The following is a 14930-nucleotide window of genomic DNA, read 5'->3' as shown; positions in this document are numbered from 1 at the left end:
ATCTATCAGTTAATCAGGAACTATCAACAAATGCTACTGAGTGTCTGAGGATCCGGAAGCTTGAGGCTGGACAGCCCCGAGCTGCGTTCAAAAAGGAGGCCCTTGAATTTTAGAAGGCTGGACTATTTTAACATTCCATACAATTCCATATGAAAGATCTCCAAATCTGCTACGAAATCATGATTCCTTTATTCAGATTTCACATGGATGGCATGACTACTTCTGAAATATGATGGTTCTCAGATAAGCCAGGAGCAGTGGGGAGGGGAGGAAACATGACTCCATACGGGTGGAAGGCTGTTTACGCCGGGTGATCGGGGCTGATGCTTGAGTTCACTCTTTTGTGCTCTGTGCTTTGGGGTTTGTTTGAAATGTTCCACAGTAAAAAGCTTTGTTTCTCTTTAAGGCACTCTCAGGCGCCAGACGTGAAGCCGAGGTATGCGTGGGGGCACCACGGCGCTCCTCACCTCCAACAGAGCAGAAGAGTCCAGCGGCCCGGGCTGGGTGCAGGCCCCCCTACAAGGGTGGCCCTGTTCAGCTGCACACTGCTGCCAGGCCTCAGCGGGGGCCCAGACCCTCTGATTTCTTTTTTTTTCCTTCAAGAGAAGCTATAAGTCTGGATTTTATGTACCAGCCTTTGCCATGTTCTAATTTATTTTTGGGGGGGGAGGGGCAGAGAGAGAGGGGGAGAGAGAGAATCCTAAGCAGGCTCCACGACCAGTGCGGAGCCTGATGCAGGGCTCGATCTCATGATCCTGAGATCATGACCTGAGCAGGAATCAAGAGTCGGACGCTTAACTGACTGAGTCAGTCAGGCGCCCCTAAATGTTCTCATTTAAAACAATGTTCTAATTTAAAGATCTAAAACCCCCGTGTAAGCCAAGGCCAGCCTGTGGGCCAGTCCGCCCCAGAGGCAGCCGCGGGAACAGGCTTAGTGCTGACTAATAACAGCCGTTCTCCGAATGTCCCACGCGAGGGTCCCACACAGGGGAGGTGCCCAAGGGGAGGCAGAAATACAAATGCCCATCCGACAAGACAGGTGCTCCACGCAAAGAGGGGGCAGCGGGGCCCCTGGGGCTTCGGACTCCTGTGGGAACCATCATACCCTGGTGGTCTTTGACCAGGAGCCACCCTGGAACGTTCTGTCCAGGGGCACAAGCTGGGTGGAGGCTGAGGACTAAGTGGGAGTGGACAGGAAAGAGCCACTTTCGGAATTACTACCAGCATCATTAAGAGAATGAGCTGCTCTCTTTAACAAGCCTTTAATTGCTATTACAAACAGTTCAAAAGGCCTCCCCAGGGCGTACAACCGTGTTCGTGGACCAGAAGACTCCATATTGTAAGGTGCCAATTAACTTACAGATGTGATCCAATCCCAACTAAAATCCAGCAGGGCTGGTTTTATTCCCTCTTTGGTTTTGGTGGACATTGACAAGCTGGTTCTAAAAGTTACACGGAAATGTCAAGGGCCCAAAGAAGCCAAGCGGATCCTAAAAAAACAAAGCTGGAGGACGTGGCCTACCAGATATAAAGTCAAGAGTGACTACGAAAGCACAGAAAATAGAATAGTGCGGTACTGACGAAGGGACAAAAAAGCAGATCAAAGGGACAAAACAGTCTAGAAACCGACCCGCATTTTGCAGGTCAATCACGGTTCCCTGATTTATATCAACAGTGATGCTGAAGGGCAGTGGGAAGACAAGGGCCTTTTTCAATACCTGGTGCTGGGTCCAGTGGATGGATGCCCACGGGGGACAAAATGAACCTTGAAGCGCCACACACAACCGGCCAATGCCAAGTCAATGTCAGCTGGACAGAGGTCTAAGTTTAAAAGCTATACCAAAGGGACGCCTGGGTGGTTCAGTCGGTTAAGCATCTGCCTGTGGCTCGGGTCATGATCCTGGGAGCCTGGGATCGAGTCCCACATCTGGCTCCCTGCTCAGCGAGGAGTCTGCTTCTCCCTCTGCCCTTCCCCTGCTTGTGCGTTCTCTCTCCCTCTCTCCCTCCCTTCCTCCCTCTCTGTCTCTCAAATAAAGTCTTTAAAACAAATTAAAAAATTAAAAAAAAAATAAAAAAGATTTATTTATTTTAGAGAGAAAGAGAGAGAGCAGGGGGAGGGGCGGAGGGAGAGGGAGAAGCAGACCCCCCACTGAGCGTGGAGCCCGACTCTGCGGCTTGATCTCACGACCTGGAGATCATGACCTGAGCCGAAAAGAAGAGTCGGATGCTTAACTGACTGAGCCACCCAGATGGCCCTCAAGGAAGCTTTTAGAAGAAAACATAAAAAGAACATCTTTCTGACCTTGGGATGTTAAGAATTCTTAACCTGGACAGAAAAATATCAACCGTAAAGGTTTAAAGGTCAACCGAAAGGTTGAGGAATTGGACTAAGTGTAAGTACTTTTTTTTTTTTTAAAGATTTTATTTATTTATTTGAGAGAGAGAGAATGAGAGACAGAGAGCATGAGAGGGAAGAGGGTCAGAGGGAGAAGCAGACTCCCCACTGAGCAGGGAGCCTGATGTGGGACTCGATCCCCGGACTCCAGGATCATGACCTGAGCCGAAGGCAGTCGCTTAACCAACTGAGCCACCCAGGCGCCCCAAGTCAAGTACTTCTGATCATCAAAAGACATGAATAAGAGGGTAAGGAGGCAAGTTACGGGAGGGAGACGGTATTTACAGTATGTTGCTCTAACAAAGGCCTCATATCTAGAATATAAAGAACCCTGACAAATCAACGGGGCCCATAACCCAGGGGGAGCGATGGGCAAATTCTTGAACAGACCTTCACCAAAGGTTTGTGAATGTCCAGTAAAACATATGACAAGGTCACGGGTCTTCACAGAACTGCAAATCAAGACAGAATGCCACCACATGCCTGTTCAAATGGCTACAATAAAAAAGTTGACAAAAACAAGGGTGAGGATGGGCCATGCCGGCGGCGGGCCAGACACTGGGCCAGACACGTTGGGAAACCGTTCAGGAGGATCCACCGGAGCTGAATCCAAACCTGCCCCACACCTCGCCAGCTCTGAGTCACGGCACACACGGAACAGAAACATGTCCGTACAGGAACCAAACACGCCCACTAGAATGTTCACGCAGAGCACCGTTTGTAAGTGTTCTCCCGACTGGAACCCGTCGGAATGTCTGTCATTATCAGGATGAAGAAATTACGGCTATTCACATAATGGAAACCCAAATGAGACCAAAGAACGTCACATATACCTCAGAGCACGTGCTCTGTGACACAGATACTGTGGGGTCCATTTTGGTGACATGTCCATCAAGCCGTGCGTACTTTTATGTCTGTGCATTATATACACTTCAGCAGAAAGGTGACTTTGAACAAAAACAAAGCAGTCCTTCCAGAACTGACCTTCCCTCTGACCCTCCCTGGTCTCCTGCTCATCTCCCCTGCTGGCCATGGGGACCAGACAGACAAAGGAGTGGCGGGTGGCCTAACCCTGCTAACCACAGCTCACTCAGCCTTAACACAAAAAACAAAAGCCTTAAAAAAAAAAAAAAAAAAAAAAAGCCACGGTCTTCCTTCTAGTAGCCTGGCCCCTCTCTTCTCTAGTCACCCCATCCCCCGATGCTTGCAAAGGGTCCAAATCTCTTACCTTCGGGTTTTGCTCGGCTCCCTTGCCCCACCCAGCTACTCCCAGAGGCATCCTCAGTCTCCCCAATTCCCAAGCCTGCCTTGCGCAGACTCCCGCCGGCCCTCCCGGCTCTTCCCGCCCAGGCCCCCGTGTCCCATCGGCTGTGCCTTCCCTGGGCCAGCCCCAGGGCTCCCTTCTCGGAGCCTCACCATCTCTCTCGGGCCCGCTTCCTGCAGCGCCCCCTCCACTCTCCTCCCGACGGCCCTCCACCCATCCCTGTCCATCCCCCATGCAGCCCACGTGCGGCCCTGCTGATCAGGCTCTGACTGCCTTGTCTGCACCCCCCGGACTCCCCCAAAATACTTCCCACACCAGGAAGACACGTGGGCCAGCCGGTCCTTCCATCCTGCCTCACCATGTGAGCCATGCAGCCCAGGGCCATGCACAGTCCCCACACTAAGCCTTGTGACTTCCCACTGAGCTGGGGGCCGCGGAGGCTCTGTGCTGCGGCAGAGACCACCTGCACTGGCTGGAGAACGAAGTGGCCAGGGACAGAGCTGTGGGATTTACAGCAGGAGGGCCAGGCTTATGGCCCTGGGGGGCCAGCTGAGTGACCTCTCGGAGTCTGTTTTCTCAGGTGTGAAATAGGGCACTGGCACCATCTTAAGATGCCGAGGGCATCGCGGTGAAGGGGGAAGCGTGGCTTGTGGAGTCTGCAGGTCTGGCTGGATGACCGGCTCTGCTCCCTGTAAGTTAGGTGACCTGGTCCTCGGTCACTGGCGTCTCAGTATGCTCATCCGCAAAGCGGGGCTATAAAGCCTTCCTTGAAGGGCTCTGGTGAGACTGGACAGGATATTAATAGTAAGGATAAAGACAATACACGTCATTCGGGGGCGGGGCCGCGGCCATTTGCACCCGGACCTGGGCAAAGCACTCACGGATGATTACGATTAGAGCGTTTCAGTTTTACAGCCCAGGACATAAGGACAGTTATGACCTCCATTAAGAGCCAAGGGCATGGACTTGGAAAGATTGAACGTCGCACGACTACTCAGCAGTAGAGGCAGGACTCGAACCTTCGTCTCCCAACTCTGGGGTCTGGACCCACGGCACTGGGAAGGGGTCCTCTGCGGAAGGCCCATGCACTCAGGGCACGGGTGTGCGGGGGATACCTCCACTTTCCAGATGAGCAAACTCGGGGCCACTGGAAACGGGGACCTGGTCACTGGTCCCTTACCTTGTGTACCACACTTTTCTCCTCCCAAATACTTTCCACACCAGGAAGGCACGTGGGCCAGCCGCAGCACAAGAGGCTGGAATCCTGTGGGCCAGCCGGTCCTTCCATTCTGCCTCTGGCCCTCTGCGGGCAAAGCCCTCCAAGCCTTGGGGCGTGACAGCACCTTCTAGAACCTGCTCAACACCAACCCCCCTCGGCACACCTTCCGGTCCCTCTATCTTCAAGTTCCCAGAGGCTGTGTCTCCCTGTCTGCCTGGGGCTGTGGCAGAGGTCCTGATCAGACAATGCACACGAGCGCATTTCCTAGAGCATTTGTACAAAGTACCCTCAATGTCCTGACTGCGCATTTTCTTTCACGTCAATGCCACCTTTGTCTTCTTGCAGTGCCCAGCACAGAGCTCGACACAAAATACACTCTGACACACGCTGCAGCCACTGGCACCAGGAATGCGCTAGGGGACATCACTGTCGCCTCACCTTATGCCCACACGAGCCCCAGGGGATGGGGTCATTGTCTCCATTCAGCAGACGGGAAAACTGAGGCAGGGCGAAGGGAGGGTCTAGCCCAGGCCCCGCCCAGCGACAGACTGTGAGCTTGATGAACGCGGGGACTTCCTCTATTTTGTTCCTGGCTACCTGGGGCAGAGCGGGGCCTCGGGAGGTATTTGCTGAGCTTTCGAAAATGTAAAATGACTGTCCTGTCCGTGGTACGAGGACTGTGTTCTCTGAGTATAGGCTGTGACATTTGAAGACCGTAAAACTTTTCTGGGAGAGGCAATGGTTACCACAGCTGGAACAGGGAATTTGGAGCCCATGGGACCCTGAGTGCCCAGCCTGGGGATTTCTGGCCCGAGGGGCCCCAGGGCCTGCACCTGGGACTGGCTCTGGGCGGGACTAGGGGTGCCCCCTGAGGGCAGGCCCAGGCCTTGTGGCTCTCAGCACGGGACCTCCCCCAGCACCCCAAACCTGCTGGCAGGCCTCTGGGGTAGGAGTTTGGGTAAAACACAGGCAACAGTAAATGTGACAAAGTGACTTGGTTGCAGGAATGATTCAGAACTCAGGCTTGGGGGGGACAGTGGTTTCATCACTTTGTCACAATGTCCTTTTTTTATATCCAAAAACCAGGTGCGCTCTTAAACTTTCTTTCAACTAATTCGCCTTTTTACTTAAACCTTCTTCCAAGGAAGCTTTAGGGAAGGTTTAAAAAAAAATTAGTAAAGTAAAAAAACAATGTTAAAGTGAGTAAAGTCAAGCTGGACACTGTCTGTGACATTGTGACTTATAATAAATACATATTTGGTCTTCGTACCCTTTCTGCCACAGAGCTCCTAAAACCCTGGGCATTTCCTAAGTGATACGAGCAACGAAGGTGTCTCCCGTTCCTCAGAACCAGCCCCCTTCAGCCACACTGGAGTTTATGTTAATAAAGTGATTCCTGGAAAGCCCCTAAGGGCAGGGCTGGTTGGAAGGTGAACCAACCATGTGACAGGCTGGCCCCTGACCTCCGGGGAGGGGAGAAGGGCAGAAGGTGAATGAATCCCCAAGGGCAGATGATTTCATCAGTCATTCCTGCACTGATGTAATGATGTCTCTGTAAAAAAACCAAGAGCACGGGGTTTCGAGACCTTTGGGCTTCAGCGTGCTGAGCACTTCCTTGGGGGTGCTTGAAGCAACACAGCCCCCCATGCCTTGTCCCCTGCACCTCTTCCATCTCGCTGTTCCTGACTTACATCCTTTATAATAAACCCATAACCTAGTAAGTAAACAGCTCTCCTGAGCTCTGTGAGCCACTCTAGCCAATGAATCAAACCTGAGGAGGGGGTTCTGGCAACTTCTGATTTATAACTGGTGACACTGGGATTTGTGACCAGTGGCGGGGGGGCTTACCCGTGGGATCCGAGGCTAACTCCAGGCGGACAGTGTCACACCCGGCAGTGTCCGGTGGGTGGGAGAGAACTCTCCACACATCCGGGCACAGAACTGTTTAGTGTGGGTCTCAAGGAGAGCAGAAAAACAGTTCTCCTCCTCCACTGTCTCTCCTAGAGCCCTTAGCTTGAGGCCGCTAGGGCCACTGGGAAGCGTGAGGTGACAAAGATGCCTTAGGGCCAAAGTGCCATCCTGCCCACGTCAGTGAGGCCACGGGACTGAAGCGATTATCTGCATCCCTGTGTGTGGCCCGTGCAAACAGCACAGCACCTCTCCACCCCCTCACTTCGTGAGACAAGATCACAGGCCTGGAGTGAAATATTAACTGGGTGCTGGCGGGAGCTGACGACCTTTAATGCCCCCGAGCTTCAGATGATCTACCCGTGGAACGGTGCCTTCGACTCTGAACGGTCCCTGTGAGGTTCCATCGAGAAACGCGAACAAGAAACGGCCCCGAAAGAACCTCGTGAACCCCCACGTGCTGTGGACACACAAGGGGTTAAGGGAGATGTGAAGCCCAGGCCACCAAGAAGGCACCACCCACGATTCGACCCAAAGGGCCGCAAGGAAGCCTGCACCTCTCTCGCCTGGCTCCCTCCTGACCCGGGCCCACGGGTGGGGCCCCGCCAGGACTGACGGGCGGGCTCTGGAAGGTTGAGAGAGGGGCCCTGAGGGGGGTCACTTACACTGGTTGAATTTTGGTGAACTCTGGGACTTCGTCTTTTTTCTTTCTGAAGAAGAACCAATAGGTCAGGAGGCCCACAATGAGGGAAAACAGAATCATGTCCGTCATGCTGAGAAGAGACACTTCTTCGGCCACAGTCTCCGATACGGTGGCGCCGGCATCCATGCGGGAGTCCCCCATGTTGACAGGAAACTGCAGGGAGAAAGGACAGGGATGAGCAGGGTCTGCCTGAGGCCTGCGGGCGAGCACCTGAGCCCCAGAAGCTCCAGCCAGGGTCTCTAGGCCCCAAGGGGGGGCAGCAATAAGCAAAGCACCGGGGGCAAGAGCTGGTGGCCCCGCACATGGCCGCTGGTCCCTCTAAGACAGCTACAGCCTTGGACCGAAACTAAAGTAGCGAACGGCACCACGGTGTCCAGAGGGGTCCTACCGCTGGAGCTGGGACTGGGCCCCCTGCAAACACAGAGAACAGAAGCCACAGGTTCCCGGTACCACCGAACACCCTCCAGCCCCACAAGGGCTTGGAAGGCTTGGTTCCACACAAGAGCGGGGGCCACCCGGAGGCAAGTCTTTTCCTCAACTGTGCAACAGGCCTCGGCTGCCCCAAGCCCTGCCCCTCCCAAAGGCCTTCAGGACTGGCCCTTGGATGGCTCCTGGGAAATCCCTTCTGAGCCAGGCAATACGCCGCCTGATGAGTGTCTGTATACCTGAGACCCTGGGCCACGGGGATGGTTTACGCTAACCATGTCATTCAGGACAAACGCCTAGGGCTCCGAATCACATCGCATGGGTTTGACTTCCGGGGTGCTGGAGACCGAGCAGATAAGGTTAGAGACGCGGCACCCCACGCCTGCAAGGCTGACTCCCAGTACAAGCCCTGCACACCAGGGCAGCAGTGAGCTCCCCAGTAATTCTTCATACACGTGGCCAGGCACGGCTGCCGTGAGCGCTGAGCCTCCGTGACTCCAGTGGGCAAAGACAGGTGGAAGCTCGTGCCTCATCTCTCCCAGACTCAGCCCTGCGAAGCCTTTTCCCTTGCTGGTTTCGGTCTGTATCCTGCCGTGATACACCATAAAAGAGCTTTTCTGAGTTCTGTGAGTCCTGGTGAACCACTGAGGACCCCCAGCACCCCAACCTCGTGCGTTCCCTTGAAAGATGCCCAGTTGGTGCTTCCACCACTGAAACCCGGCAGGGAAGCAGATCTGAGTCCACGAAGTCAGCGGGGAGTACCTACAACCCCAGCAGTGCACTTCTGCACTTGACGAGGCCGGGCTCGGCTCTGCAAGGCGCGTCGCTCCATTTTGCAATCCCCCGCTATTACCAAGCCGGCTGTTTCCACCACGACTGTGGCTCCCAGCCTCGGTGGGGAAAGCCTTAGTCGTATCTCAGCAGCTCAGGCACAGGAGATTGCCTCACGTCTGACTTCCGTTCACTGTCCCTGCCTCTGGGAGACACCAGGGCACGCCCCTCCCACAGCTGCCCTTGCATCCAAGGGCCCCCAGGAACCAGCTCTGCCCTCCTAGGGCCTGCGGGGCATCGGCCTGCTCGGAGCGGACCCTCGAGCTTGGCCCTCTACTTTCTCATTCACTCAAAGTGCTTTTCTAATGGCTGAGTCCCTGTGATAATCTCAACGCATCCTCTCTGCCATGTGACACTACAGGACAAATTTAACTCTAGTACCCACACCGAGCACTAGATTATTTAAGGATGAACTCGCGCACGTTGATTATCTCTTCAGCGTTCGCTCGGCGTGTCTTCCATCCAACCCTGCCAGGGTCGCCTGGCACGCCCACAAGCGTGGTCCATGTGGAAGAGGACCCCGCCCACAGAGTCATGCCATGCAGACCCTCGGGGCGCGGCTGACGCAGGAAAGCGCCCCCCCCCCGCCCCTGGCACCCCCCACGGAGTAGCAGCCAGCCAACATCCGCTCCCTGTCCCACTGCCCTTCTCGCTCCGGCCAGGTCACCCAGCCCCCTTACTTTACTGGGGGGGAGACTCACGGCCACGAAGAGAAATGACCAATGACTACTTCCTGACGCATACGTGAGCTGCCCGTACCACCTGAGAAAGTGGTTCCGCGGGGGGTTTCACAGGGACGGTGTGCTGCAGAACAGGGGATGCACACAGTCCCACTCGCCCCACGTTTGGTTCCAGCCACCTAGGCCACTGCCACAGACGCCCAAGGGGCCAGCTTCACAGAGTAGCCCCAGGGAGCCTTTTTAAAAAGCCAGATCATGTCCTTAAGCAAACCCTCAGATGGCTTCATGTCCTACTTAGCACAAAATCCGAAGGCCTTAGCTGGCCACTAGGCTCCACAGTGTCTGGCCCCTCACCTTTCCTCATTCCTCACCAGTCACACAGTCTCCCTGCTACCCCTCAAGCCTCCAGGTCTGCTCCTGCCCCAGGGCCTTTGCACGTGTTAATGCTGTGGCCTGGACTCCGTTCCTCTAGTTATCTGTAGGGTTCTCTCCCCCACTTCATTTAGGTCTCGGCACGCATGTTGTCACCACCTCAGGGAGACTCTTCCTCAGTATAGTTTCTAGTCCTTCTCCCTCCCCGAGCCCACTCACAGCACGGATCACTGCCTAGCATTACATCATACATCCTTCCCACCGGCCATCTCCCTGACTGCAGGGTAAGCCCACAAGAGCAAGGACTTCACTTTGTTCACAGCCTGACAGATGAGGAGCACCTAATGTCAACCTGTTGAATAAATGAACATGTGATTCTAGAGAGGGTGGCTTGGCAACGCCTGGCACATGAATTACCAAGTGGTTTTATCAGCCACAAAGCACAACACGATACATCATTACCACAGTCTGTGAGGCTATGTTCACTCTCCTTCAGTCTGGTTCTGTCTCTGATACCTGCACTTACTGCTTCCTTCAGCATCCAGGCCACTCTCCTCAAGCTCAGAGTAAGGACCCCACTCATTCTTGCACCTCATGGAAATGCCCAGGCGCTGCCCCCTGGGATGCTGACTCCCTGCAGCAAGTCAGGGTGGGGCTCCGGCCCCGAGGCCCCACAGAATGGGGGATAGTGCCAGCACTCGGGGGTCTCAAAAGCACTGCGAGGCATAAAACTTCGGACAAGAGTCACAGAGGAGCAACAGAAAGGACCCAGCGACCATTTTATCTGAGGCCTCCTTCTACAGTAGGGAACGGAAGGCTCCCAGGCGGTAAGCAGTTCACTCGAGTGAAAACTAGAAAGGGGACCCTGCTTCCCAGAGGAGGGCTGGGTTCCATACCCATCTAAGTAGGATGAGTTATCGGACACGGGGCTCTCCCCTGCACTGCTACGGGCTCCTGAACGAAGAACAGTATCGTAGGTACCTCTGTGTCTGGAACATGGTGGAAAGGGAGGACTGGCAAGAAGGAAGTCAAGGAAAATCCTTACCCCTACGCTTCCCGTCCGAGGACAGGAGCAGCGTGCCTGGGGGCTGAAGCGGTGAACGAACTGTTAAACCACGATTTTCATCCTGAGCCACTGGTTTCACATTGCAGCTCACACAGACGCCCATCCATCTCCCCAGCCTAAGCCTCTGCACCGCTGCCCCAGTGCCTCTACACGTGCCCGAGCTGCTTTTCCTCTCGTTGCTTCCTGCTTCAGACCTGGGGTCTGACGACCTCAGCTTGACTGTCACTCCCACGGGTCCTACTTTCCTGGCACGGAACTTGGCACACCATCTAATGCTCGATAACTCCCCATGGAATGGATGGAAGGAGTCAATGAATATATTATGACACACGGAATGTAAAATTGTTATCATGAACCGATAAAACAAGTAGACTGAAGAGAAATCTGGGGCTGGTAATGTGTCCATGTGGTAATCCACGAGGACAGATGGTGCTGAACTTTCTTGGTTCATGGGCCTGTCCCCAGGCCCATGGGAATACCTAACAGCTCCATTTATGGACTAGTTAGGTCCAAACAACCACTGGAAACCCAGCTTGGCAAAGACACAAGTCATCCAAAGGAAGGCGGCATGATCTAATGTTAAAACCGTGAAGCAACGCAAGCTGGTATATAATTCACGCGGAATTTGACAGCTGGGACTTCCGCCATGTTGGTAAAATTAGGCGCCTCTGGGAGTCTGTCCTGAGGCACCTCTGCCTGGTCTGGTATAAAATCACTCTCCTCTGCTGCCTGAAATATTCTGATGAGAACATTTTGGACGTCCTGCCTGACAAGAGTGTGCTCCACATCGAATGTGGCAGGGTGACCGCAAGAGAGTCTGTCGGAGACACTCCAAGGAGACTTCGGGAGCCCTGTGCACTCTTTCTGCCCTAAAAGGGTCTTTAATCTGTAGGTCGTTTCTTCTTTCTACATTTAGTGAAAAGGAGGAATACTGAACAGTGCAGAGTTCTTGGGGGCCAAATGCAACATTTGTCAGCAACAGAAACCAAAACAAAACCAAAAATGAAATGTACGTGTTTAAACAGCAATTTCTTAACTAGAGCAGGCCCTGCCACCAGTTGGCTGGGACTCCAGCCGAACTTCTTAAAGGCAGCAGGCTTTCATGTTCTCATCTGGAAAATTAGTCCCAGGAAAAAAGGGCAGATCAAAAGACCAGCCAACGAGGTCCTGCTAACCCCAAACAGACCAGATCGTATCTGACCTTTTATTACAAATTAGGTCTGTACATAGAGCTTTCATTTTTATTATAAAAGACAATATACATACAGGAAAAGACAGACATAAATAGGCAGACATATAAGAGAGAAGCCATTCCTCCTGAATTTCAACAGTTGATGCCCGAGGCCAAGGGCAACCCATTCTGGTGCTTCTGAAAAGGCAAACAAGGAAGAAGAGCCCTTTTTCCATCTGACCGGTTTCCAACACTGCAGGGTAAAATGATCCTCTAGGAAGTACTTGTGGCTTTGCCTTTACTGTATGCAATTTCTTTTTTTTTTTAAGATTTTATTTGACAGACAGAGAGAGCACAAGCAGGGGGAGCAGCAGAGGGAGAGGGAGAAGCAGGCTCCCCGCTAAGCAGGGAGCCCAATGTGGGGCTGGATCCCAGGGCCCTGGGATCATGACCTGAGCGGAAGGCAGATGCTTAACCAACTGAGCCACTCAGGTGGCCCCTGTACACAATTTCTGATCAGTAAACAAGACCGATCAAACAACCTGGCACTGACACGGGTGAGCTGTTCACCTGAAGCAGCGACTAGGAGGGAAGAAGCCCGAGCAAGTGATTTAGTTGGCCCCTTCGGTATGCAGGTCACCCAGTGGCAGTCACTGGCACTTGGTGGCATCCACCCCCAGATGCAGTGGGAACAGCAGCTACACAAGTTCACAAACGTCTGCCAAGGATTAGTGGTTTCAAGATGAGGAAAAAGCCTCAAGGAAGCCAAGCCTGCTTGCGCCTGATAGCTTATCCTCCAGAGACAGGGAGATGCTCAGGGGAAGGGCCCTCCCCAAGGCAGCTGCTAAAGAGCAGTAATCAAGAGAGCCATGGAACAGATTTCTCTGTAGCTAGCATGCCCACAAAGTTCATCCTCCAAACCAAGACACATCCGGTGTGGATATCTTTGGATTTTCCATTTTTAGGGTTCATTCAGCTTCCTGAATCTGTAGGTTTGAGAACTTTCAGCCATTGTTTCTTCAAATACCTTTTCAGCCCACCCTCTTTCTCTTGTCCTGGGACTACGATGACATAAATGTGTTTTGTGACTGGTCCCCCAAGTCCCTGAGGCTCAGTTCACTTTTTTCCATTCTGTCTTGTTTCTCTCTGTTGCTCTCCATTGATCGGGGTAGTTCTGCTATTCTATCTTCAAGTCTTACGATGGAGCCATTCACAGTTTTCAGTTTTCACTATGGTATTTTTCCGTTCTAAGATGTCTGTTTGGCTCTTCTTTACATCCTGTATGATTCCAACACAGGTGTCACCTTGATGTTGGAGTGTGTTGATTGGTTTTTCTCATTCAAGTTGAAAATTTCCTAGTTTTTAGTATGGTGAGTGATTTGTGACTGTATCCTAGACATTCTGGGAATAATGTTGTTACACTCTAATCTTATTTACATGTTCCCTTTTATCAGAGAGCCACCATGCGGGTGGGGGATGGAGGGTGCCAACTCATTGCTGTCATTCACAACCATGTCCCAGCAGGTACAACGCCTTGGGGAAAAATCGGGCTCTGAGGAAGGGGAAGACAAGATGGTCTAAAACAGTCAAAGAGGGGCATCCAGGGACTAACATCTGAGCTGAGTCATGAAAAGTAACCTGGGCCCACCAGCCAGGTAAGGAAGATAAGAGAAGTCAGGGGAAGCATGTACAAAGCCCAGGACTACGGAAGAGCAGAGGTAATAGAATCGGGTGTGACTCAAGTGTGGTCAGATGGGATGCATTTGTATGGGTGGGTGCAAGGGTGTTCGGTAAGAGATGAGCCTTATGAAATACACTGAGACCAGCGTGCATAGGGCCCAGGAGCCCTCTACATGTCAGGGGTCTTTGGGTCCTGGGCAGCCAGGGACAACTGGGTGGGGATATGGCATGATTACAACTGTCACAGGTGGGAACCTGGACAACAGTGCCTTCACCCACCATGTCAGTACAATCATGAGGCCTTGACCAAGGCAGGACATGCCAGGCCAGTGTTCCACAGGAGACAATAAGTGCCCCGAGCCGATGACCTTTCCCCCTATATAACAGGGCTTGTGGGTGTGGTCTGGAGACATATGACTGGCACTGTGTCTGATGCAATGATGTAAAAGAGGAAGGAAGCCAGGAAAACTGGATGCGTGAAAGCATGACTTGGCAAGAAGCAGACAGGAGAGCCAGCATCACTCAGCACAAATTGAGCTGACCAAGCCTCACAGGAGCAGACCACTGAAACTGCAGCTGGCATGGAGAGCCGCGTGGGCTGGTTTCTATCACCCCCTCTGTGGCCACCTGTCCCAAACTCCAAGTGGGGCAAACCCACAGCTCCCCTACACCCTTGGCAAATACTCCAGGGCTTTTTGTGGGCAGACTTAGCAACACTATTAGAAGTTAACACAGGACAATATATGGGCACAGCATACTTCACAGAAGTTCTGTGAGGTAACAAAAAATATACATATTGGTCTCTGCCCCCTGTTGCTGGGACAGAGCTCCCAAAACCCTTGTAATTTCCTAAGTGATAAGAGCACTGGGAGCATCTTTTGTTCTAATGTGGCTCTGGGTGGGCTCCTGGATGGGAGATGGTCACCAGAAAGACCAAGCCACAGTTAGCAGCGTGGAACTTTCAGCCCTGCCTGTTCCGTTCTCTAGAGAGGGCAGAGGGGCTGGACGTAGAGCTAATGACTGAACATGCCTACTGAGGAAGCCTCCCCAAAGATCCCAACAGTACATGGCTCAGAGAGTAACCGGGTTGGTGAATGCATCCACATGTCAGCAGGGCGATGCACCGCAACTCCGCAGGGACAGAAGCTTCTGCACTCAGGCCCTCTCCCAGACCTCACCCTATGTATTTCTTCATCTGGTTGTTCATGTGTATCC

General features: G+C 53.0%; 1 protein-coding gene across 3 annotated transcripts in view; it reads right to left on the bottom strand.

Annotated features, from left to right (window-relative positions):
• Positions 1-14930, bottom strand: part of POR (cytochrome p450 oxidoreductase) — a 61139-nt gene that overhangs the window by 18960 nt on the left and 27249 nt on the right. For all 3 annotated transcript variants that reach the window (XM_028109800.2, XM_088016654.1, XM_028109799.2), the window contains exon 2: positions 7452-7642. In XM_028109800.2, coding sequence (XP_027965601.1) covers positions 7452-7630 — 179 coding nt within the window. In that variant the 5' untranslated portion in view covers positions 7631-7642. The remainder of the gene's footprint in view (positions 1-7451; positions 7643-14930) is intronic.

This window comes from Eumetopias jubatus, unplaced genomic scaffold, assembly GCF_037043125.1.
Source record: "Eumetopias jubatus isolate StellerSeaLion01/CBP00866 unplaced genomic scaffold, mEumJub1_p1.0 scaffold_12, whole genome shotgun sequence".
In the NCBI taxonomy this organism is placed as follows: domain Eukaryota; kingdom Metazoa; phylum Chordata; class Mammalia; order Carnivora; family Otariidae; genus Eumetopias; species Eumetopias jubatus.
This window is presented reverse-complemented; position numbering and strand designations above follow the sequence as displayed.